General features: G+C 51.4%; 1 protein-coding gene across 6 annotated transcripts in view; it reads right to left on the minus strand.

Annotated features, from left to right (window-relative positions):
• LTBP2 (latent transforming growth factor beta binding protein 2) overlaps positions 1 to 26,072 on the minus strand; it is a 107,875-nt gene that overhangs the window by 53,193 nt on the left and 28,610 nt on the right. For all 6 annotated transcript variants that reach the window (XM_021099520.1, XM_021099518.1, XM_013989162.2 and 3 more), the window contains exons 4-6: positions 3,268 to 3,458; positions 806 to 976; positions 93 to 299 (exon numbers count right to left, since the gene is read on the minus strand). In XM_021099520.1, coding sequence (XP_020955179.1) covers positions 93 to 299; positions 806 to 976; positions 3,268 to 3,458 — 569 coding nt within the window. The remainder of the gene's footprint in view (positions 1 to 92; positions 300 to 805; positions 977 to 3,267; positions 3,459 to 26,072) is intronic.

Raw genomic sequence — 26,072 nt, forward strand, 5'->3', positions numbered from 1 at the left:
GGAGACAGCTTCCCGTCCCCTCCATCAAGGTGCCAGCACCTCCGTCACACATACCCCCAGTTCCCCAGGGTGCCTCCCAGCCCTGCACTCACCCAGCTGGTTGGAGAGAGGCAGCGTGAAGGTGGACTGCTTCAAGGAGCCCTCCAGTGGGGTCCTGTGGCGGGGGCCCCTCTCTGGAGGCTCCGGGTCCAGCCTGGGGGCGGGCAAGTGGCAGAACTTCCCGGTGGAGTTGGCGGGGCACCAGCATTCGTCCCTGCCGATGCAGCGGCCTCCGTTCAGGCAGGGGATCTGGCAGAAATCTGCAACATCGACCTCAAGGTGACCGGCGGTGGAAGAACACAGCAGCATCTGCTATGTGGCTGGTGGGTGACAACAGGGCAGCAGGGGGAGCAGGACACCAAATTTGGATGGCTTGGGGAACCCCGTGCCCCTTGAAATGCAGGGACTTTCCAGGAGGCCTGGGAGCAAAGGAGGATGGATAATAACCAAGTCTTGCCTTTCCTCAGCCCGGCACACACTGGGGCGGGGGAGGGGGGGAGTGACCCTATTCACCCCCTCAGTTTTCTGTAAAGGAAACCTGGACTCAGAGGTGTTACGTGACTTGCTTCGAGTCACATGCAACCGAACCAGGGGAGGACTCAGCGCTGTGTGACTGGAGACCCCACAGGGGCCACAGGGTGAGAGCCCTGGGCTTCCTTCTGGCAGAAGAGCCAGGTTCCAGCCGGGGATAGGCCCGGCCCCCTGGCCACCCCTGTACCCACCCCCCGGACCAGCCGGGAATCATCTGAGCCGGGAATGGACTCACAGATGCGGAAGCCAGACTTGGGGTCATGCCCGTGGCCACCCTGGCTGTACAGGGTGGTGGTGTCGCCACGCTCACAGCTGTTGGCACAGCGCCCATGGGCACAGGTCTGCTTGCAGATGGTCGGTGTGAAGACGATCTTGATCTTCTTGATTTTCTCTGTGAGGTTCAGCCCTGCAGAGAGAGGGCTTGGGTCCAGGGGGCAGGGCTGAGAGCCACAGATGTGACCTCCAGAGGCTGGTTAGAAAGGCCCACGGGACTGAGCGGAATCCATCCTAAGGGCATTTGCTAAGTAACCCTGGGTGCAAAGTCCCACAGTGGGGGTGGGGTAACAGCGCATGGTCTGACATCTATTGAGGGATGCCACCAGGCCAGCCAAGAAGTTCATGCTTCACACACAGTAACTCTCAACCCGCTTGAGTACTATTTTAGGTTGAACCCTTAGAAATGGCCATTTGGGGGTAGGTGAAGATGATTGAAGACTGGCAATGATCCTACATCCAAGCTAATATTTCCATTGGACAGTTAAAGAAACTGAGGCTCAGAGAAGGATAGGTGGCACCCCAAGTCACACGGCTGGCAAAGACCACAGCTGGGCTTTGTGCCAAAGGGCAGAGAATAGAACATTGCTTGGATTTGCCAGCATAGAAAGGTTTTCAAGAGACGTGGAGGAAGATAAAGCCTGAAAAAATGATCAGAGTCAGGTCTGGGGGACGCTGCCGGCCAAAACAAGGATAGGGCACTAGGGCACTTCATGCAGTGGGTGGTGGGAGGTCGTGGAAAGTTTTCGGTAGGAGATCAAAGAGGAAGTGGGGGCGCGAATGCCTTCCAACTGGAGTGCGCAGGTGGATGGGGAAGCAGCGTGACTCGTGACTTGTTGGGAGGCCAGTGCCGCAGTGTGAGCTGAGGTCACATCATCTAACACGGGGGGTGGGGGGTTGGCAGTGGACATACAAAGGAGGGGCATTCATTCAGTTTAGGGGACCCCGGGAGGGAAGCCAGGCAGCAGAGGGGCTGGGAAGGGAAATATAAAAAGTCTATGTAGCTGGAATGTGAAGGGAGGAGAGAGAAGGGAAGGCGGAGGGAAGGGGAGAGATGGCCAGGGGTGTGTGTGTGTGTGTGTGTGTGAGAGAGAGAGAGAGAGAGAGAGAGAGAGAGAGAGAGAGAGAGAGAGAGAGAGAGACAGCATGAGAGAGAATGGCAGAGCTGGAAGCAATTGTACGCTATAGGGAAAGAGGGAGAGGGCTGAGAGAGGGGGACAGAAACACGGGCGCCTCCTTTTCAAGATGACAAGGTCAACAGCTATAAAAAGGACTGAAGCCCTGATGCGCACTGTCCACAGCATGGATTAATCTCCAAAACATCACACAATGTGAGAGAGCCAGACACAAAAGGCCCCTAATGGTACGACTCCTCTTATATGAAATGTCCAGGATATGCCCATCTATAAGGACAGGACGTAGATTAGTGGCCAGGGGCCTCGGTGAGGGTGGGGGTGGGGAAGGGAGTGACTGCGTAACGGGCACAGGGCTTCTTTGAGGAGTGACAGCAATGTTCTATAATTAGATTGGGGTGGTGGCTGCATAAAATCATGGATATACTAAACACCACTGATGTGGACACTTTAAAATGGTTAATTTCATGGTTAATTTCACCTCCATTTTGTTTTGGCGGAGCTGGAGGCATACAGAAGTTCCCGGGCCAGGGATCAAACCCGAGCCACGGTGGTGACTCGAGCCACAGCAGTGACAACACCAGATCCTTAACTACTAGGCTACCAGGGAACTCCTCACCTCAATTTTTAAAATGGAAAACAAAGAAAGGCAGTCAGCCCAAGCACAGGTTGAGGTAAGGGAATGACCCATGTGTGTGGGGGAGCAGGTGGGCAGGAAGGTGTAGGGCTCTGGGGAGTAGAAATCAAGGCCATGGGCTGGGGCTGTGGAAGGTGGGGGCAGCTTGGAATGGCTGCTCCAAAGAATGAAAGAGAGAAGAGTGTCTAGGCACCCAGGGAAGGATTGCTGGGCAATGACCAAGAGCATTCGGAGGCGTGAATATGTAGGGATGCTCGGCCGTCTCCTCTGGGAAGCAGGTGCTAAGGATGCGACTGGTCAGGTTGGTCCAGGAGGGTTGGGGTTTGTGGGAAGGATGAGGTGAAAGGATCAGAGCCGGGGAGGTGACATTCACGACTAGATATGAAGGAAGCAAAGGCAGGACTGGTGACAGATGGGGAAGAAATGGAGCAGCAATCAAAGTCTAGATATCTCAAAAGGGCAAAATCCCCATCAGCTGGGTTGGGACCCCTGGAGCCTGGCACAAAGCCAGTGCTTGACAACTGTGCATTAGCTGAAGGATGAGGGACAGGGTGACAACACAGCCCTTCGGGGGGGGGGATTAAAGATGGAGAGAAGAAGGTCAGAGATTTAGATGCCCTGCTCTTCCAGGTTCCTGAGTCAGGGCGTTCTTACCCCAGGGGGATGACAGGTGGTCCACATACGCTGTCTGCTGGGCACCATCCCTCCGCTCGGGGCCTGGCCCCACGGGCAGAGCATTGGAAGTCAGCTGGCCACTGGCCGCTGCAGCCGGATAAAGTCGGACAGTCTGGGACAGCCCCATATGCTGCTGGGAGGGGTGGGTTTGGCTGAGCCTGCTCAGGGTCCTGTGGAGACAACCGGGGGGCGGGGCTTGCATCCCAGGAGCAGTCTCTGCACCCTTCTTCTCTGGGATGCTCACCCCCCACCTCTGCACTAGAAGGGTGCTCTTGATTTGGCTGCCTTCTTGCCAACTCCAGGAAAATGGAGGTGCTCTGGGCCAGGGGGCCAGAGCTTAGGCCAGCTGGCTAGTTCAGTGGGCGTGCCTGCCCCTACGTGGACTGGCCAGGCTTTAGCCGAGTATTCTGGGCAAGTCACTTAGCCTCCCCGGGCCTCAGGGCCCTCGATTGCAAAATGAGGGTGTTAGACTGGTCCCATAAGCGTCTCTGAGACCCTTTTGCACCAGCCCCTTCCCTAAAACCTAATCCTGTGCCTACCCCTTGCCACATCTTAATACAACCTTTCATACACATTGATTGAGGAATAGGTGCCCATCAAATACAGGTTCACAGATTGTTTCAAGGGCGGAACCTCAAATATTCCTCTCGTTAATTTTATTGTAAAAATAATACACAGCAATATTCAAGGAGAAAAAAATGAATTCACCATCCTCTCATCCAAACACAACAAATGCTTTGGCATATCTTCTTTCAACTTTTGCTCAAGTATATGCTCTTACACTGTCCTCACTGTAGATACTATCTATCTATCTATCTATCTATCTATCTATCTATCTATCTATCTATCTATCTATTTATTTTTTGTCTTGTCTGCAGCGTGCCATAGTTCCCAGGCTAGTGACTGGACTCCTGCCACAGCAGTGACAATACCAGATCCTAACTGCTAGGCCACCAGGGAACTCCTGTAGATACAATTTAAATCCTGGATTTTTTTTTTGAAGGGCCACACCTGTGGCATATGGAAGTCCCCAGGCTAGGGGTCAAATTGAAGCTGCAGCTGCCAGCCTCTGCCACAGCCACAGCAACACCGGATCCTCGGATCCGAGCCACGTCTGTGGCCTACACCACACACAGCTCACAGCAACGCTGGATCCTTAACTCACTGAGCAGGGGCAGGGATGGAACCCATATCCTCATGGATACTGGTCGGGTTCTTAACCTGATGAGCCACAACAAGAACTCCTAAATTCTGATTTTTCACTTAATGTAGATTGTATTTTACATACTTCCACGATTTTCCTATTTATCATCTTAATTGCTACATGATAGTCTATCTGAGGACGAATCACACAATTTGTTCAGACATTCTTCTGTTACATATTTAGATTGTTTTTAATTTTTAACTGTGAGCAGACTGACTCCCATGGCTTTTTTTCTTCTGTTAAAATATTCCCTTGAGAGAGTTCCCATTGTGGCTCAGCAGAAACAAATCTGTCTAACATCCATGAGGATGCAGTTTCGATCCCTGACCTTGCTCAGTGGGTTAAGGATCCAGTGGTGTTAACAGCCATGAGCTGTGGTGTAGGTCACAGATGCAGCTCAGATCTGGCATTGCTGTGGCTGTGGTGTAGGCCAGCCGCTATAGCTCCGATTCCACTGCTAGCCTGGGAATTTCCCTATTCCGCTAGTGTGGCCCTGAAAAGACCAAAAAAAAAAAAAAAAAGTTCCCTTGGTTTAGGGGAATTCAATTATTTTTTATTCTATATACTTGAAAAATTCTTATAAGAAACATTTTGAAAAAGATTATTATTTTAGGATTAATTCCCTGGACAAGAATGATGGTATCAAAGTTACAGACATTTATGGCTGTAGGTATACACTGGGGTAGGGCTCCCTGAAAGGGCTGCATCAAAATGCATAAAGAAAAAAACTGAAAAAACCCAAAACACCAAAATGTATAAATGTACCACTCAGAGTGCAGCCTTGCCAGCATAGCATAGTATTAATTTTTCATAAATCAATAACTCTCAATAGTAATCATAATGATATTCAATGGTGGTTTATCTCCTTTTTTACTTATTTCTGAGGTTGAATTTTTTCATACATCTATTTACCACTTGTGAAAATTTTCTGCTCATCTCCTTTGATATCCTAACTATTTGAGTTGTTTGTCATCAGTTTGAACACTTTTCACGTTTATAATCAGACAGGCCATTCTGCAAGGCAGCCTCTGTTGTAAATACTCTGTCACTGTCACAATGTATACGAGCCACTGTATACCTGACAGTGTCTGGGCGGTGGCAGGTGTGAGCACATTGTGGGCACTGAAGGTGAGAGAGCAACACTTGCCCACAGTTATAGAGCAGGTAAATCGGGACCCCAGGATTCTGACCCAGGGCGATTTGACTCTCGTACCAGCCAACAAACCAGCCCAGAGCATGTGCTCAGGCTTGGGATGGTGCTCTCTCCTCTGGGAGATCCCACCCCTTGCCTCTCCACTGGATTCCTTGCCCGAGTGGGCTCAAGAGCCTGGGACCTGCTCTCTCTCCATCATCCCTCCTCCAGTTCACTTGGCCCTGGGTGCCCGAGCCATGAGCAATCTTCCTTTTACCCCTTCCTGGCAGAAGCCAAACCAGGAGTGGTGTCAGAGTCTGGCACCTTCCAGCCCTGCCTCAGCCCTGTTGGTCCGGGATTTGGCTCCCGTGAGCTTCAGTGCTGCTCTCCCTCCAGCGCGACCAGCAGCAAATCCTCACCCTGGCTGCCCCAACCATGACTCATCTTGCTTCTCAAGTTTGAGGGCTGGAGTGGGAGAGGAGCCCCGTTAGCTGGCCAGAGCTGTAATGGACCAGAACTGGGAGCCCAACCCTCAGGTACCTGCTCCTCATTCCCAGGAGAAGGTCGGCACAACCAGCTGCAGCAGAAACCCGATCCTTTCAATGGCTTCCCCGAGTGCACCCAAGAGTGAGAGGTAAGTGAGGTGGTGGGTCCGCAGGAATCTCCTCCTCATGGCACCAAGCCAGTGTCATGGCTCGGCTTCATGTCAGCATCACAGAGCATCCAGGGAGATAAGGGTCTGCCCAGACCGCCTGGGACATCTCTGAACTTGACGCTGACAAAGAGCTCTCCAATCTGGCTTAGGTGGAAACTCAAAGGATCCTCTCTTGGTGGTTTGCTCTCATGATTGTTATTGTTGCTGTCATTTGTTTCTCTCATTGGAACTCAATGCTAATGGCTCAAGATGCCTGAGTTCAGATCCCTTAAGGGGCAGTGGTTTCACTCTGCAGAGAAGGAAAAAAAATTGTATTCTCTAGTTGTAGGTAGGACCTGACTATACAGAGAGAGGACAGGATTTGGGCCAGGCAGGTGTCAGTTCTGCCGCCTGCCCGCAGTACAGTCTTGAGTGGTCACTGAGCTCAGATTCTTCATCAGTAAAGCAGGACTAGTGCCACTCACCTCATTGGGCTGTGATGAGGATGATGAGGAACCATGAGACCGTGTGGTTATTTTGTATATATAAATAAATGGTCACAAGTAGGAAACTATGCCAGAACTTTAAAATCACTTGAACAAAGAGAAAAAAGTGCCAGCTACAATTCAGACAAAACACCTCTCCCCAAGCCACTAAAAATTCTTCTTCATCTAAGTAAAGACATCCCAACTATCTTGTTATACTGTCCAAGCATCCTTACATATGAAGGGCCAAGTGACTAATCTGCTGTCAACACATTTTAAACAACCACACCCTTCTGAACCCAGTCCATTGTCATCTACCGCTGTGATGGGGATGCCGGGTAAAATGAAAAAATCAAGAAGTCCTAAGGAAAGAGAAAGAGGAGGAGTCCTGCCTTCTGAGAGGCTCACAACAAAGTAAAGAAGGAAGCCCCGGTTCTTTGCTAGCTCCTATGTCTTACGCTGAAAGCACCCCTTTAAGGCCGACTACTGTCTCCCATCATAAGCCCCAGCCCAGTCTTTGGTGGTGGGCGGGAGGGAGGTCCCCCATGTGTGGAGGGCTGCGGGCTCTCAGCCCAGCGCTGGCTCCGAGAGAGGGGTGGCAAAGAGACAAGTGAAAGCTTCATGGGGGAGGTGACATTCTTGGAGGACAGTCCCTGGGGGAGGCTCTGTCCACTCTCAGCCTTGGAAGAGCGGCTACGATTTCATCAAAGGATAGCAGTTCTCCAACTCGCTTGGCACAAGATTATCTCTCTGGGATTGTTCCAGGGAGGTGCAGGCAGAGCTGCCATGATGGGCTGAACTGCTGGCTCTAGATTTCAGGATTCCATGGATCCATAAAATTGTGAAACACATTTAGGGGACCAACATAAAGTTGCCAACTTTTTATTGAGGTTAAGATGTTAAAACACACACACAAACACACACAACTATTGATTATTTTCGCCATAATTTCAGGAAAGAAAAGACATTTCAATGCCAATAAGAAACCTTTGAATACACTAAACTTCATGGACCTCTCACCTCATTGATTTTATTTTCTTCATGCCTTTATGGACCAACAAAAACTCCATCACAGACCAGTATGGTGCCAAGGGGGGAGCCACTGGGCTATATGATCCCCCAAGAGTTGCTTGGATCCAAGGACTCTTGGGCTTTTTTTGACCAATTTGGGAAGAAAACTTTCCCATCCCAGCTGGCTGAGGTCCTCAGACTTGAATGAAAACCCCCTGGACAGTGCCTACCCATAATGATGCCATGAAGTTAAATGTGGCCTGCCCACATCCTGCCCAACACAGTGACTAAGGCTTTCAAACAGTGATAGGGAGACACATCTCTGCCCCCCCATCCCACCCACTTTCACCCTAGCCTGGTGGCTTCACGCTAATTTATAAATGGGCTTCCACATCCTATTTCTTTCAATAAGTGTTCTGCTGCCAAAAAAAAGTTTAAAACATTACCACAAGGTGCATGGAATAGTTATAGCTCCCACAGATTGACCACTGAGCAAGGGCCTTAAATGCATATTTTTCTTTTTTAAAACTTTTCAAGTGTCACGGCCACCATTGAGTCACACCTGCATTTTATTTTATTTTATTTCGGTTGCACCCACAGCATACAAAATTCCTGGGCCAAGGATCGAATCCATGCCATAGCAGTAACCAGAGCCTCAGCAGTAACAATGCTGGATCCTTAACTCATGGAGCCACCAGGGAACTCCTAAATGCATCATCTTATTCGGGTTATTATTGCATTTATTTTAGGGACACATACACAGCATATGGAAGTTCCCAGGCTAGGGGCTGAACTGGAGCTGTAGCAGCCAGCCTACACCACAGCCAGAGCAACGTGGGATCTGAGCCGAGTCTTTGACCTACGGCACCCCTCACAGCTCATGCCCCTGTCTTAAGGTAGGACAGTTCTCCAAGGTCCACTCTTAATTAGGCCTTGGCTTGATTTTCTCATGATCAATTCTTGCTTGACTCTTTTCACCTCCCCATTCCGCTTTCCTCTTCCCCCGAGCCCTCCCCCAATAAATTACAAATACCGAAATTCATGCCCCAGGTCCACCTGTAGGGGAATCTGACCTAAGACGCTTGTAAATGTCCAAAATGGTGGGTGGAGATTATTCATAGCAGCACTGTTTTGTAAGAGCAAAATATTTTATAAAGAATAGAAACAACTTAAGTGTCCCTTAGTAGGAGATTGGTTAAACAAACTAAAAAACATCCACCGGATAAGAGTCCTATGCTTTCAAAACTGAAAGGCCCAGCTCATTTACATTCATAGGACAAGCTCTCCAAAATACATAGAAAAGTGACAAAACCACCCAAATCTGGCGCATCAACTGTTTTTGTAAAGACCGTGACCTAAGAGTGGTTTTTTAATATTTTTAAATGGTTGGCAAAAATCAAAAGAAGAATAATATTTCATGACACAAGACAGTGATATGAAGTTCAAACGAAAGTTTCCATAAATACAGTTCATTTGCAACAAGCCACACTCATTGTCTACAAGTGCTTTTGCTCTGCAGTGGCAGAGCTGAGTAGTTGCAGACACACGTGTCATACGAAGCCGAAAATATTTACTATCTGGCCTTTTATGGGAAAAGTTTGCTGACTCCTGGTGTGGGGTGTATAAACTTTTGTGTAAAAATAGAGAAAATAAGGATACATGTTGAGTTTATTTGTATATCCATAAAGTAACCTTGGAAGGACATCCTGAGAATTAAGAAGTGGTTTCCTGTGTGTGTGTGTGTGTGTGTGTGTGTGTGTGTGTGTGTGTGTGTGTGTGCTGGGAGAGGGAGTCAGAAGTGGGTGGATGGGGAGCAAACTGGTGCTACAATTTAATGAATGCTTGCTCTGTGCCAGATCCCGTGCCAACAACACGTGCCACATGTGTAATCTCATGAAAGCCTCTCCATAAACCCAAGAGTCGGACACTCCTTCTCCCCATGTCCTAGTAAAGAAAATAGAGGGTAGGGAGGCTCTGCGCCTTGCTGCAGTTACAGAACTCCTACGTGCAGAAGCAAGGTTTCTAAACTGGCTAAATTCATCCCCAATCCCCACTCCATTGTTTGTCATTTCCCTGAGGCTGTCAGGGATTAAAGGAGAATAGGTTCGGATCCATGTGGTGGAGAGCTTGAAATATCAGAGGCGCCTGGGCTGTACCAAATGGGTGAAGGAGAGTCCCTGGACAATTTTGGAGCAGCCCACCCTCCTTCACTCATCCAAGAAGCACTTACTGAAACCCTTCTATGTGCCAGGCATCTAGGTCCAAGGATGGCAAAGACCCTCTGACCCTCTCTGCTCCAGTGGAGACTGGGCAAAGGAACCAGCACCCCAGCAAAGGTGTGGGGGCACAGGGAGAGCTACATATTAGCCTTGAGATGCTAGCAGTCTTCACGCAGGTCTAGGACACGACCTTCAAATGCTCATGACTCTTGGGAAAGACTCCCTGGTGGTGGATGGACCAGAGACGGGAGGGCCCACTGGAAGGCTTTGGCTGTGGTCTAGGCTAGCAGGGACCAAGGATGGGACCAAGAAGAGGGCATAGATTCAAGGATATTTAATACACGGATAGTCCCCAGCTGTGGCTTAGACAAACCAGTCGAGGGGGTTCCAAGAGCCAAGATCTCAACAAGAGATCCAATGAGTGGCTCGGTCTGGGCCATGGTGAGAGCTGGTGCCTCATTATGGATCTCCAGGTGGAAACACCCAGGAAGCAGCACTCAGGAGAGAGGCTGGGGCTGCGGACATGGCCAAAGGCCTCATGGTGGAGAGGTGGTGGCTGCAGGGGGGTTTCACTCCAGGAGAGTATGCATAACAAACCACGATTCAGAGTTCCACTGCTGCACGGAGGCGTGAGCTCTGCGAACACTTCCCGGTTTCAAAGAGGGAAGTGTGTGAACAAATAGACTGGTCTCAGGGTTAGGTTTTGCTCCCATAAATTTGCCTTGCGCTTTGGCGCCGGCTACCGCTTGCCCACTGGCACACGGTAAAGCAGATACACAGGCCGTCCAGGAACATTGATGGGAAACTGTGGCCACAGCCCGTGACACTTCACTTGACAGCCTGCTCCTTTCATGGCTACCTGCGTGCGTGTGCCTAGAGCAGGTTTTTCTTTTGCACAGAGATGACTGTCGTCGTTGTTTCTGCTGATAAAACTATTCCCAAAGTCTAATTAGGGAATGCATCGCATTGACCATTCCTGGGGTTCCTTATGACTGCCAGGTGCCCTGACACCTCAACACCGAGAAATACAGGAGGAGAGAATAAATAAGGGCGTGGAGGGGGTCTGGGGAACACCAAGGCTGGAGGGGCAGATGGAGGAAGAGGCTGTTGGAGGTGTCAGAGAGGTAGGAGGGAACGGGGCAGAGCACCAGACCAGAGAGCTGTCCTGGAACTCCATCTCTGCCCCCAGGCCCCCACTCCTGCTTCCCGCGATGACAGGCACAGCTCACTGCAGATGAATGCACTCTGGCACCTACCACATGGCTCAGCCTTCACTGAGAATCTGGGTCCTGGTGAGGCAGGGGGAAGCCCTCACAGCAGAATGCTCTGCTCCCTCTCTCTTCCTTGATGGCCTCACACCCAGGCCATGGTCAGAAGGTCCTTGTGCCAAATCCCCAGGGACCCAAGGTAGTGTTTCCAGGCGTGGGGCTCCAGCTCCCGTTGCAAACCTGCCTTGCCCTGGCAGGGAACAAGGGGGCCTCCGGCTCTGGTGGGTGAAGAGGAGGGGACACCGTGGCTTTGGTACAGAGCCAGGAGCCTACTAGGTGATATGTAGTTTGGGGGCCAAGCAGGTGAGGCCCAGGCTGGGCTAAGACAGCAACCCTCACTCCCTAGCCTCTGAGCATCAGAGGTGCCACACTGGTGGATTCCCAGGTACCCCTGTAAGAAGGAGAGGACTTGAACTCTGCCCCACTTGTCCTAGACAAGAGCAATGGACATTTACTGAGCACTAACTCCGTGCTGTGTATGAACCGTCATAGTTGCATGGCGTTATCTAACCTCCACAACCACCCGAGGCGCTAGGGGACTGTGATGAACCTCATTTTTCAGAAAATGAGACTGAAGTACAGCGAGGTGAAGGAACTCGTCCAGCGTCATTCATCTAGAACCTCATTGTCCAAGAGAACTTTCTGTGATGTTGGACATGCTCTGTGGTCTGTGCCGTCCAGCACGCCAGCTCTTAGCCCCTTGTGGCTTTTAAGCACTTGGAACTGCAGCTGGTGTGACTGAGGAACTGAAGTTTACATGAGATGAAATGAAATGTCAATAGTCCCTTTGTGGCCAGTGGCTACCACATTGGACAGCGCGGCGTAGAAAATGGAGGAGTCAGGATTTGAACCCTGAAAGTCTATGTTGGCCTGTAGCTGGGTGTTTATAAGTTTCCCCTGGCTATACAGTGCACTCTTTGTCCCCAGGCACTTGGGTCCCCTGACGGTCCTGTGTTGGGGGCATCAGCAACCTTGCTGTCCTGCCTCCACACTGCTTTATGTGTCACCAGATGTCAAGAGGATGTGGCAGGAAAGAGACTGGATTTCCAAAAGACATGGTCCCAGGACCATGTCACAGGGGGCCAGGTTTCAGCCTGGCATGAGGAAGCATGTCTAAAAAGCCTGGGTTTCCCAGCAACACAGTGGTTCCTGGAGAGATAGGAGCAACTTGTCTGTGGAATTGAGGAGCCGGGCTCCTGTTTGTGCCAGGAAGGAAGCAGCAGGCATTCCTGCTCAGGGCAGGGCTCAGGGCCACAACCTCTGAGAGTCAAGTGGGGTGGCATGCTCAGCGGGGGTGGGGGTGGGGTCCCATGGGACCCCGCCTCCACCCGCCCCCTGCAGCCTGGCACACAGATGCTGCATCACCACCATCAGCATCCTCATACTCTGGTGCCCCTCCACCCGCCAAAAGGGCCGAGAGCCAGCCTCCCCATGTGTCTCAAGGTCTGTCCTGCTGCTGGTCTTGCTGTGCCCACTCACCTGAACCCTAGGGCCTCACTGGTCAACCTGAGGCCCCCACCCAGCCCCACCCAGTTGTCTGTGGGTCACACTCCTCTGCCCTGGGGTCTATGCCTGGACCTTTTCTCTGTGGCCACACCCAGGTCTGAGAGGTCTGCAGCTCCAGCACATAGACCCCAGGGGGCGCCCCTGCCAGGCTGAGGGGAGGGGGAACGGACAGAACCTTGGGGGAGCCTCTTCTGCCCAGAACTGCACTTAGTTCTGCTCAGCTGGTGGCTCTGGAGAGAGCACAGCATCCCACATCCTGGCAGGAAGTTAAGAGCCATACACATCTGGGAGAGCATCTGCAGGACACCCCGTGAGGGCCGGAGGCCTGGTCCCCGCCTCTAGAACAGACTTACGGCAGTGCTGCCTCAGTCTCCCAAGGGTCCAGAGACCCTTCTGCACCTCATTGTGCCCTGCCCCCCCGGGTCCTCATGCTTCCATCAACTGCAACTGCTTTTCCACTGAGGGGTCTGCCTCCCAGGCTGCCACGCTGCCCAGTCCTTGCCCCTTGAGACTCTGTATCGTGTTTTTTCTCCCCTGGATTGGCCAGGGAGCTAGGCAGGAAGCCAGAGTGGGCTGCCCAGGCCATAAGATCATGCCTGGGCAACCTCAAGGGCAGAAGGTGGATAAGAAAGTACTCTGAGGGGCTGCCCAGGGCCCCAGGAAATGCCTGTCATTCTCTGCACCAGTGTCACTTAGCTCGGAAAAGGAAAGTGCCCCTTCAAGATCTCTTCTGCATCTTTCTGGGCCCAGCAGGACCACCTAAAGGGCTGAGGTGTGGCCAGGGACACAGACTCCCAGAGGGGAAGTGGCAGGGGGCTGGGGGGGGGGCACTGGGTCTTACCCTCCTTATGCCCTTCACGGAGTCATCACAGTGCTGGGCACACAGCTGTCGCCACCCCACTCCACCCCCCAAATAGTCATCACATTGAACTCTGAACTTGGCTGTGGCTTCCAGCTTCCTGGCCTCCCTGAAGCCACCTCCCCAGCCAGGGCTGGGGCCCACACAGCAGCCGTCCAGGGCCAGTGAGCTGTCTGAAGCCTTTGGCTCCAAGTTCCCCCAGGAAGACATGTCAGCTGGTGGGGATCCTGGATGTCACGAATGTGTCATCTAACCACTTCCACGGTCCACTGGCAAGCACCTCAGCAGGTGCAGGCTCCCACGTGGGCACTGAGGGCTTACAAGCCAGGCAGGGAGGCAGGAGGGGTGGGGAGTGCTAGTATACCCTATTCCTTTGTGTGGATTAAAAAAGGGGCCCCCTGAGCAGGCAGTTTACAGAGGCTGCCCTGCTTCCTTAGGAGGGGGCCAGGGTTGAGCAAACCAAATGCAGGCTAGATTTTAGCCCCATTCATTCCTTGACCTTTACGTAGGGCACAGCACACTCATGTGGACACAGGAGCCCTGGGACAAGTCCCTGCAGGTGAGCATTTCATAGAATTCAGGCACTGAAAAGCAACAGGTGGCCAGGTGAGCTGCCTGGCCCCAGTGCTCCAGGCCTCCCTGGGCAGATGCAGCCGTGGGTCTGGGTGCCTAGGGAAGCCCTTGTAGAGGCTGTGTGATGTGAGCAGGAGGAAAGCATGGTGAGGGCAGAGTCCACCCAAGGCAGAGAAAACCGTGAGCGCAAAAGGACAAATCCAGGAATGCACTGGTGATGGTGTTCAAGGGGTAGGGATGCCTGTCTGGGAAAATGGGAGGGGCCAAGGATGCTAATAAACAACAGCAGACGGCTACATAGTGCTCTTACGTGCCAGGTACTATTCTAAGCACTTTACATGTATTAACTAATCTAATCATCGTTAAGAACTAGGAATTATTAGCCCCATTTTACACGTGAGGCACAGAGTAGCTAGGTAACTTGCCTAAGGCCACACAGCTAATGACTAACGGCGCTGGGAATGAAACACAGATGGCCAACATCTGCATTTGGTTCTCTAATCCGCTATGAGAGCTGTGCTTTGGGAGCTTTAGAGCAGGAGTCCAGCCAGGCCTTACCCTTAGGATTTCACGTATAAGAGGAAAGACTTGAAGGAAGGGGTTTTTACCAGGAAAGAACACCGTTAAAAATGGTCTCTTAGGAAGGCGACTATTCTTTCCTGGAGCCTCTACTTACTGAGCCCCAGGCATGGAATAAATATCACTTTAAAAGGTCCCCGGTGCCCTGTGAGGTGGGTCTCACTATCCCCATAGCACCTGCGGTCTTAGCTCTTGTGTCTTATGAGACACCCAGGATTCAAACCAGGTCTGCAGGGCTCCCAAGCTCCTCAGGCTCCTCCCACCACTGCGAACTCATGCTCACCACAAGCTGGTGTTGTATGAGCCACGAAGAAGTGCATGAGAAACAGAAGTGCTTGGAGAGGTGGAGAGGGAAAGAAGACACAAACTGGGGCACCTGGCAAGTGCTAGAGACCACAGGGGGAGGAGTGGGAGGAGCAGGGAGAGGAGAGATGCTTAGCTTGAAGGGGTTGAGCCTGGACCACTTCCCAAAGCCATGAAAACCTCGGTATATGGACCTCTCACCATCGCCAAAGTGGCCATGAGACGCCCACCTCCTGAACCGTGAGTTCCCAGCCTGAGGTTTGGGGACTCACCTACCTTCCATACATGCTGCCCCCATGTGTGCATTTGCATACGCGCACAAGTGCGCGCGCACACACACACACACACAGAGCTTAGCAAGCTTGCCTTATTCGACAGCAAACACAGGCGTGTGACTTCAGATGACTTTACCCCACTTCTGGACCTGCCCGGACAGGCCTATTATAGACAAAGGCAGCTGGTAAAGGATACATTTCTGGGTCAGGGATATACTTCTCAAGGGCTGGCCAGAGTCTTGGCAGCCTGCTGCCAGGCTGTTCTTCCAGGGTCTGGAACTCTGCCCCAGGACCATGACCAAAGGAGATTTCTCTCCGGGAGCCCAACCCTGAAGCCTTCATTCAGCTTGACCCTAGCAACCGATCATATGCTAGGCACCTGGTATAGGCGCTTCATTTTAAATTTTTACTAGGCTCTTTACACTCAAGAGCTACTTGATCAGTGCAATCCTAGAAGAACTATTTTACAGAAGAGAAAACTGAGGCAGAGAGAGGCTCTTTACCTGCCCACTGACACCACTGGCAGGGAGGTGCTGGGATGGGGTCTCAAGCCCTAAGCTCTCTGCCTTTGGTAGATGATATTCCGCATCCTGCCGCTCACCCATGGCAGTGACAGGAAACCTGGCCAGGGCCAGAAAAGCCTTCAAGGGCTCTCAGAGTTTCCAGTTAGCACTGTTACTCTAAATAAAAGACTCAGGTACCTCTAGAGTCTGGGGACAATAAGGTGAGTGCCATTCCTAGGACACCAGAAGGGGGCCAGATGCATTTACATGTATTAGTAAATCCTCCTGACAATTCTGTAAGGTAGCAGTGGGCCACCCCATCTTACAGATGAGAAAACTGAGGCTCATGAGGTTAAATCACTTCCTGTGGGCAGCATAACTGTGAAGCAGCAGAGCCGAGTTTCAAACCCCAGACTTAACTAACCATGAGACATAAATTATGTCACAATACCCCCCCACCCCCGCACACAAATACCTGCTCTAGGGGCTTTGACCTTGACCCAAGAATCTGAAAAAAAGAAAGACATGTGGAATCCATTTGTTCCCCAAGGGTGTAGCTTGGCTGAGGTCTCAAGAGGGTACCCCCTTCACCTCTGACACTACCAGAGTCCCTGGAGAGGCTTCTGATGCCACCCCCGCCCCCACTGGTCAGGTGCACACGTGGGTACACATGTTACATAGCGGTGAGGGGCTGAGGTTCCGGGAGGAAACTTCAGGGTAGTGACCAGCCAGCAGCAGAAATATGGTAGCTCCAGAGTTTTGATTTGCGATCTTCATTTTGCAAGGAATGAGGGTTGTTTTTTCTTTTTTCAAAAAGCACCGGACTTCTTTGGATTTTAGACCTTTCACAAATATTTTTTTAGGAGAAAAAAGAAGAAAAAAACCCTCACAAAATGCCTGTCGCAGCTACTCACTTCCACAATGAATCATGGACACAAAACCACAGCTATGTGGCTAACAAAGGAACAGTGTGTTTTCAAATTTCGCTATTGGAAATCATGTAGCAATCTTCACTATGTCATCTGCGGACAGACAGACAGACACGCAGACACACCCCTCTGGGTCCTAAGCCGCCAATCTTACAAACACGGTCATCCGATGACTTTGCATTTCACCCATTTTTCCCTTTCTAGTCCTTTTCTGGGAAATTATCCCGCAAGGCTTAAATCTTCCTCCTTAGCCCCTCTCCAGAGGCAGGCTGTGTGTGTGAGTGTGTGTGCACGTGTATGCATGCCAGTGATTGGAGGAGGAGGAATGCTGAGACACTGATTCAAGTAATTCCGCAAGTGGAAACAAGTATACATTTCAGAGTCCCTTTTTTATTGCTGTCATCATAACAGCACTTTACTTTGCTAAAGTGATTTTCACCTGGGAAACTTACAGTGCCTTTTCTGACAGTGGCAAATTAATTAACTGATGGCAGATTTACAGATTGCATAACTGGAAAAACTACTGGACCCATAAATCAGAAACTTCCTCTACATCCCGGACAAGGGGTGAAACCTGATATATATTTGAAAACCTTGAGCTCAAAAGGAGAATTCACAGGGCCTGAAAAATCTACACTATGATTTTTGAGGCATGTTCTCTCTGCCCAGCTTTCCACCCACGCGCTCGCGCTCTCTCTCTCTCTCTCTCTCTCTCTCTCACATACACACACACACACACACACACACACACACACACACACACACACACACACACACACACACACACACACACAGAGGGCGATATTCACTGGGCAGCTACAGTTCCTACGAAGCAACCGGATGGGATGAACAATCCCCGGGGCATCTGAAAAAGAGCATTGACTGTCTTTCCATTCCATTCTGGCTTCATCTTTCCCTAAACTTTCCATTCAAAAAAAATAAAAATAAAAATAAAAATCCTAGAGGACTTAGTTCAGTTAAACTGCTATGAGTATGCTCACAAGCTTGAAATGTTTGTTTTTACCACTTTTTAAAGTCAGATGCTAGCAATCGCATACCTTCACATCTTAAGGGCCCCAACAAGCTCCTTGCTTTCTGCACATGGTGGTGGAGAAAGCTGCTCCAGGCTCTCCCTGGCTTCCTTCTTTTCAAAAAAGACGCAGGATGCCTTGCCTGACCCAGTCCTGACAGCTCCCACTGCTGCTCTGCACTTGCCTGCGCTCACCTGCTCAGACGGCTAACCGGGGGGTGGAGCCGTGCCAGATGGCCCGTGCAGTCCATTTCCTCCTGGTGGAGTATCCTCCCCATAGAGTCAGGGCGAGGATGGGTTAAAGTGTGGGAGACCTGCTCCTGTGGGCTTCTCTCCACTCCACTCTGGGCCCTGGGAGGCTCCTTTGCCCTCCGAGATCCAGTTCTGTTCAGCCCGCACGGGACCCCAGCAAGAAGGCAGCAGGCGGCAGAGGGAGTGGAGGTATTGGTCCTCCAGCTCCCTCTTGATGGGCCACTGCTGGTGGGGGTGGCTCTTTTCCTTGACTGGAGCCCATAGCCCCGCTGTGACCCTCTTCTGTGGCTGCAGCTACTCTGGGTTCCAGTAACTGTGACCCCTTGCCTTTTGAGCTGCAGGGCGAAGGGCTTCGCTGCACAGTTACCCTCTGCCCCGGCCAGCTGGGGGGGGGGGATTGCTTCCCTTGTTGTTCCCTCTGACCCTTCCTGCACCTTTGCACAGACCCTTTATCAGTGCTCCTCACTGAGTGAGCCATCTGCTTCCTGCTGGAACCCTGACTGATACGGATAAAAGTCTCAGCTAAGCAGGCTGGAGCCCTTAGCTGTGTGACTCAGGCATTATCCACTTGGACTCATGGGCATGTATGTTCACACCACATGAACTGGCTGGGGAGCCACTGAACCCGATGAAGCTGAGGTCTGACTTCCCCACTGTGCTGTTATCATCCCCAGTATTAAATGAGGTGGTGCCCTCATTTAATACTGCGAAGGGCTTTGCACAGGAGGGCTGGCTCGCTCGGTAAGGCTCCATCGATGGCAGGTTAAAATAACAAACATACCACACTCCAAAAACCCACAGTCCTAAATCCTCCTCCAGCATCACACTCACCCAACCCTAACCACAGTCCTGAGGTTGAAACCTCATTCTAAATACCACACTGAGGCTAGACTCTAATCGTCCCCTAATCACCACCCTGCTATGAAATAGTATATCAACCTCAACCCCAATTTTAGGCCCGCCAATTGCAACCCAAACATTCATCCCAGTAACCACAAAGCTAGACACCCCCTCAGGGTGAGGCTAGGATCGGGGCTGTGGGGAGTCTCCCTGACCCTCTGCGCCTGGGTGCTTGCCCCCCATCCCAGCAGCAGATGCACCCTGCCCCCCACTCCCCCTAGTTGGACTCAACACAATTGGCCAAAAGACGTTTTCACAACATCCGCTTCCCATGTGAACCTGAGCTGGTGACTTTGGTGTGGGGGGAACCAGGAGAGGAGGGGAGGCCCTAGCACAATGCCTGGAACAGAGCAGAGAGCAAGACATCCTGCTGCTGGTGACGAGGAAGGAAAATCGGAAGAGGAAGATGCTCCCAGCTTTCTCCATCATTTGGCTGCAAGCTCTGGGTAGAAAGGAGGTGAAGATGCCATCACAGAGATGTGTAGACGGCTGGAGCCTGAGCTGGGCTGGGAGGGAGGCCCTCTCTAGAACGAACCTAGGGAGGGTCCTGGTCATCCCCAGCCCTGGGATAATCCTAGAAGAGGGAGTCACAGCTTCATCAAAGATTTAGGGGCCAGCTTGGGCTGGATGTTCACCTTCAAGTTTCAATATGAGAGGGCGGAGGGTAAGAGGAAGTGTGCAAGCAGCAGACATCACCTCCTTTGAATCTGCCTGGGTGGGGAGCAGAGAAGGGTTAGATGGCCCTCTTTCTCCCTTGAACACTCAGAGGCCTGAGCGGGCATCCTCATCAACCCAGAAGCGCCCTGGCTCTCGCCCGGACAGAAGGCACAGCAGCCCCACCCTCCTCATGACCACTGAGGCCCTTAGCTACCGGGCCTCAATTATTCATGGGGGATGGTGAGGGGTATGTTAACACTCTACAAACCTCAGAGACCCACGTCCCTTTCAGAGAAACCTAGAAGCCAAACTCAGCGGAGAGGCAACATGCTTTGTGGGGGAGATGGGAGTCCATTCCCTTCTGGGAAGAAGCCAGGTCCAGGGTCACTACATCCAGTTGCACAGGCTGTGCACTGCACAATTCTTGGAGACCCTGTCACAGAGACTGCGATGAGACCAACGTCTCCTGGTATTGTATCTAGGGACTGAAAAGTCCAGTACACACAGCCTGCCTCCCTCGTCTCCTGGGTGGAAATGGAATGCTTCAGATCCACCCCATTACTCCAAGCATCTCTGCTGGGCAGGGATGGGTGGGGCTGGCAGGGGCTGAGTGCCAAGGGACGTTGCTCAAATCTTAATGTGGCCCATCCACACTTGGAGAACCCTCGGCAAACAGCAGGGAGAGAGAGCAGGGCAATGCAGGAGAACCTCAGCTGAGACATGGGTCTCTTTTACTCTCTTCAAAAAGCAGCAGCAGGCTCCTGTGACTTCAGGCTTGGGAAAATGAAACCTTTCCTGTTTGTTCTGGCTGGAGACCCACAAGTGAGCATCTCCTTGTGCTGCCTTCTCCCTGGGCCCTCCCTCCCCCAAACACACAGCCGCAGGGAAATCATTCAGGGGATCCTTCAAAAGGCCCAAGAGCTGGAAGGAGTGGGAGGAGACCCCTTTACAGCTGCCGCAGCCCCTACCAAACTCCTGGCACTCCTGAGGGTATACAAAGCCCTGCTCTGGCTGTGCTCCAGGCACCCTGGGGAGAGAAGCATTGCCCTCTGCCTGCCTGGCTCCAGGCTCCTGAGGCCAAGGGGCACAGAAGAAGCAGGTACCCACCTCTTGGGAGCATTGGGAGAGCCCTTTCCTGATCAACCACATGCCTAGGGGTGGGCTGAGTGTCAGCTCAGAAGGAAGGGGACCTGAGATCAACTTTCTTTGCTCCAGGCAGCAACAGAGGATACACGATGACAGGGATATTCACTCAGTACATATTTATTTATTTATTGAGTGCTTACTATATGCCAGGTACTGTTCTAGGACCTTGGTTATGTCAGCGAACAAAACAGTCCACATTACAGTGGGGGAAAATCATGGAAAATAAAAAGTACTTTGGAAATTAAAAAGTGAACCAGAGGAGGGAACTCTCAAGTTGAGAATTACAATATTAAACAATAGGAAAACAGGGAAAGAGCCAGGTTCAGAGTCTTCATGTACAGTTGCACAGGTTGTATACTGCACAACTGTGGAGTACCCACCTTCCCCTGTGTTGTGTCCAGTGGCTAAGGCTAACTCTAAGGTTAAAACCTTTAAAAGGTGGTCAGGGAGGGCCTCAGTGAGGAGCTGCTCCTGAAAATGGCCCAGGCATGTACAGGAGGCAAAAGTAAGTACCCCAGCCCACTGTCAGGACTGCTAAATAAGATCAATGAGAGCATTTGCAAGGCACATGTCGGCTCACAAAGCAATCTTTCAGCCCCATTGTTTTAGTTAATCCTTACGACCTCCCAGAGAGAAGCGAATGAGCCTTCCTGTTTTACAGATAGAGACATTAAGCCTTACTGAAGTTAAGTGGCTTGCCCAAATGCACAAGGCTAGTTAGTGGCCCAGCTGGCAAGCAAAACTGATTATCCTGATTTTAAGTCTTTTCAACATAGTAGAGTCAAGATCCTAAAGGTTGGGGAATTCCAGAAAAACCCCCAAGGGGCAAGCTTGAGGCTCAGAGTTACAAAAACAACTCAGAAAAAAATAAGACTAAAAAAGGAAAGGAAAGGAAGGAAGCCGTTCCACCCCTGGAGGTCCCCAAAGCTTGACTCAGTCAGGATTGTAGGGCTGAGTCAACCCAGCAGAGGCACCACTTGGTGGCCCCAAGGAGGCGGGTGATACAGCAGGAAAGATGCAGGCTGATTAACTCCACTGCAGCCTCACTGTCAGGGAGAGCTAAGGTCTGCCCTGGTGAAAGTCATCACGCGTCCTTGTCATGACCTTGGAAATGGGTCAGGCAGGTGTTAGCACATTTCACCATCAGAGATGGAAAATGGCTAAGCTCGAGGTCAGAGTCTGAGACTATTAACTCTCCACCTCAGAGAAGATTCACATGTTGCTTCTATTTGCAAATAAGGAAACTGAGGCCTGGAGACCACTCTTGGGCATATATCCGGACAAAACTTTGCTTAAAAAAGACACATGCCCCCGCATGTTCATTGCAGCTCTTTTCAGAATAGCCAAGATGTGGAAACAACCAAAATGTCCATCGACAGACGATTGGATTAGGAAGATGTGGTATATATACACAATGGAATACTACTCAGCCATAAAAAGAACAAAATGATGCCCTTTGCAGCAACATGGATGGAACTAGAGACTCTCATACTGAGTGAAGTAAGTCAGAAAGAGAAAGACAAACACCATATGATGTCACTTATATCTGGTATCTAATATAGGGCACAAATGAACCTTTCCACAGAAAAGAAAATCATGGACTTGCAGAATAGACTTGTGGTTGCCAAGGGGGAGGGGGAGGGAGTGGGGTGATTGGGGAGCTTGGGGTTAACAGATGCAAACAATCGCCTTTGGAATGAGTTAGCAATGAGATCCTGCTGTGTAGCACTGGGAACTATGTCTGGTCACGTATGATGGAGCATGATAATGTGAGAAAACAGAATGCGTACATGTATGTGTGACTGGGTCACCATGCGGTACAGTAGAAAAAAAAATTGTATTGGGGAAATAACTATTAAAAAAAGAAAAAAAAAAAAGGACACTGAGGCCTCGGGAGGACAAGGGACCTCTCCAAGGTTTCTGAGCATGAGCTGGTCTCTTATCAGGTCCCAGGCCTATTGGAGAATAGTCTTGGGTCTGAGGGATTTGAATGCGGAGAAGGGAGGACCAGCAGGGGGTCCTGTCGCCCCGGAGGCGTGAGCAGAGGCACGCGCAGCCAGAGTGGAAGAAGGGAGTCTGAGAGGGAGGTGGCTGTGGCTGGAGCCAGTCTTGGAGGCCCCTGCACATCTTCAGACTGGCCTGGCTGTCTCCTGTTTTCCCAGGATAGGCCCACAAGCTAGCTGCCAACCTTTGTCCTGCCTCAGTTTCCCCATCCATAAGCCCAGCTGGTAGCACACAGAAAACACCCTTTGCCAAATGTGGTGTCTCACTGACTTGTTATAGGTGGGTGAGATTTTGCATCTTTGGGGTCCACTCTATGCCAAACGCCCCGCGAGTCACTCTATGTACATCATTGCAAAGAATTCTCACAACCACCCTGTGAGATGGGCATCAGTTTTCCCACTTCAGGGTCAAAGAAACTCACTGAGTTTCAGTGAGGTGAAGCGGCTTGCATGACTCGTGTGTGAGGACTCGGGAGGGTTAAATTCGGCCTGACTCCAGAGCCCAGCGCTTTCCCGGCATACACACGGGGGGTGCTTCCTGGCACATGCGGCCCTCTTCCAGGGGCCTCATTTGATCCTAGGTCGTTGAGCTGGGAACATCCCTTGCCACTCTGTCAGGAAGGATGCCTGGGTACCCACCCCCGGAGTGGCTTCTGGTGCAGAGCACCCCTTGGGGCAGAGTCCCCGCACCCCCCACAGGAGGCCTGGCACCCCCTCATGGGAAACCTGTGGGCTCACTCTTAGCAATAGCAGGTTAAAGGTCACATGTCAGGAAGGGCCCCAGAACCCAAGTGGAGCCATGGGGCTGAATGATGCTGGGGTCCTGCTCTCAGCTCCTTGACCCCCCGACACTCAAGCACACACGGCCACATATGCTCAGTGGCCCGGGCTCACTAAGGAGGCCAGGCCTTCCGCAGGAGCTGCACTGATGTCCCTTCCCTTCCTCCCTCTCCTCGTGGACAAAAGCCCCAAGAGGCCTGGCAGCCTCAGCCTGGGCTGCAGGAGTGGGCAAGTGACCTGACCTCTGAGCCTTGTCAGTGGGACAGGGACATTGGGAACCTGCTGCAAGGGGTGTGAGAAGTAGAGGGGAGACCACGGGGAGAGAGCTGAGCTGCCCTCCGTGCGTGTTTACTCCACTCTACCCAGGGCCAGTGGTGTCGCAGGTGCCACAGGTACATTTGCAAAGAAAACAGGCAAAGGCCCTGTCCTCCTGGGCCTGCCGTTTTACTGAAGTAAGAGAAAGAATAAGTCAAAATATAAGGTGTTACTGCCAGGCCTCTCAGGGCTTCTTGCCGTGAGCTGTGGTGTAGGTGGCAGATGGGGCTCAGATCCCGAGTTGCTGTGGCTGTGGCGTAGGTTGGCAGCGACAGCTCCAATTGGACCCCTAGCCTGGGAACCTCCATATGCCGCAGGTGTGGCCCTAAAAAGACAAAAGGCAAAAAAAAAAAAAAAGAAGAAGAAGAAGAAGAATCCCCCCCACTTCAACCCACACACATAAAAGAAAGACTTGTGACAACAGAAGCAGAAATTAGGATGATGCAGCTACAAGCCAAGAGACACGAAGGACTTCTGGGAGCCATCAGATGCCAGGGGAGAGGCATGGCACAGATTCTCCCTCGGAGCTTCCAAACAACCTACCAACACTTTAACTTTGGCTGTCTGCCCTTCTGAACGATGAGAGAACCCATTTCCATTGTTTTAAGCCATTCTGTTTAACCAATTCCTAGGGTCATTCGTTATGCAGCCCTAGGAACTGAACACGGTACTCCAGGGAGCAGGGGGAGGGTGGCGAGTGCAAAGGCCCTGAGGTGGGAGCACCCCTGGTGTGTCTGAAACAAAAAAAACAGTTGGCCAGCAGGACAGAAGCAGAGTGAATGAAGGGAGTGAGTGGTGAGAGCTGACGTTGGGAATGTCAGAAGGGTTTGGGGGACCAGATCATTCATGTAGAGCTGCCCTTGTGGCAAACCCTTGATAAGAGGAGCTGTGACACTTCAGCAGAGGGTCCCAGCTGGAATGGGCTGCAGTGTGGATGTGGTCAGCCCCCATGACCTTTGTCTCTGGCATTATGCCTTTGAATATGTTGCATTAAACCGCAAAAGGAAACTAAAGTTGCAGATGGAATTACCATTTCTAATCAGTTGACCTTAAAAGAGGGAGAGGGTCCTGGACTATCCAGATGGGCCCTGTGTAAGCATATAGGCCCTTAAAAGTGGGAAAAGGCAGAAGAGTCAGTGAGAGATTCAGCCAAAAAGGGAGGCAAAGGGAAAGGTCAGAGTATGAAGAGTGCACCCGCTGTTGCTGCCTTTGGAGATACGAGGGTGGCCACAAGCCAAAGAGTGTGGGCGGCTTCTAGATGGAATAGCCCTCAAGTGACAGCCAGCAAGGAAGCAAGGACCTCAGTCCCACAACTGCAAGGAAGTGAATTCTGCCAACAAGTTTCTTGCTCAACCTGAATGAGCAAGAAAACAGATTCTCCCTAGAGCCTCCAGAAACTCAGCGCTGCCAACACCTTGACTTTAGCTGGTGAGCCTCATGTCAGATGTTTGACCTATAGAACTGTAGGATCATACGTGTGCATTGTTTTAAGCAGCTCAATTTGTGGAACGTGCAGGTAGGAGGAGATCCAGAAGGAGAGGGAGAGACTTGACAGGGACAAGACAAAGAAGGCTGATTCCAACTGCCTTCAGCAGGAACATGCCCCTAATGAGCCACCACCATGGGGTCCACAGTTTCCCAGACAGTTTCCACTGTCTCCCTGGCAGCCCCTCTTGTCCTGCTCAACACTGTCCTCCAGGCCTCTTGTTGCCCAAGTGCTGACCAAGCCCACTGAGGATGTCCCTGCCGATAGGTCCTCAGGTCGGACTAAGGAGTGAACCCAGTGGCGATTCCTCTCATTCTGGGAAATATGGTGACACCTCCTTCAATGCCCCTGCCCCACGATACATACATAGGGCTTGTGAGAACTGTCCTGATGGAACAGCCAAGCCAGCCCCAAACCACTACCGGTGCTACTGCTGGATCGCACCACCCCTGAGGCTCCGACTGGGCTGGGATTTCTCCTCAGAGCAAGTCTGTGCTCATGCACACACACGCATGTGCACGCACGCACACAAGTGCACACACACACACACCAAAGTTTTCTATTTGCTTTTTGCCACCCAAATCCCCATGGCAAAGAGAACCATATGGTTAACGTGTATTAAGCACTAACCTGTATCAGGCACCATACCAAGTGTTCTACCTACATGGTCTCTTTTCGTCCTCGCTGCAATTCTATCAGGTGACGCCCACTGACTCAGAGAGGTTAGGGTCTTTG

This window comes from Sus scrofa, chromosome 7 (assembly GCF_000003025.6).
Source record: "Sus scrofa isolate TJ Tabasco breed Duroc chromosome 7, Sscrofa11.1, whole genome shotgun sequence".
Taxonomy (NCBI): domain Eukaryota; kingdom Metazoa; phylum Chordata; class Mammalia; order Artiodactyla; family Suidae; genus Sus; species Sus scrofa.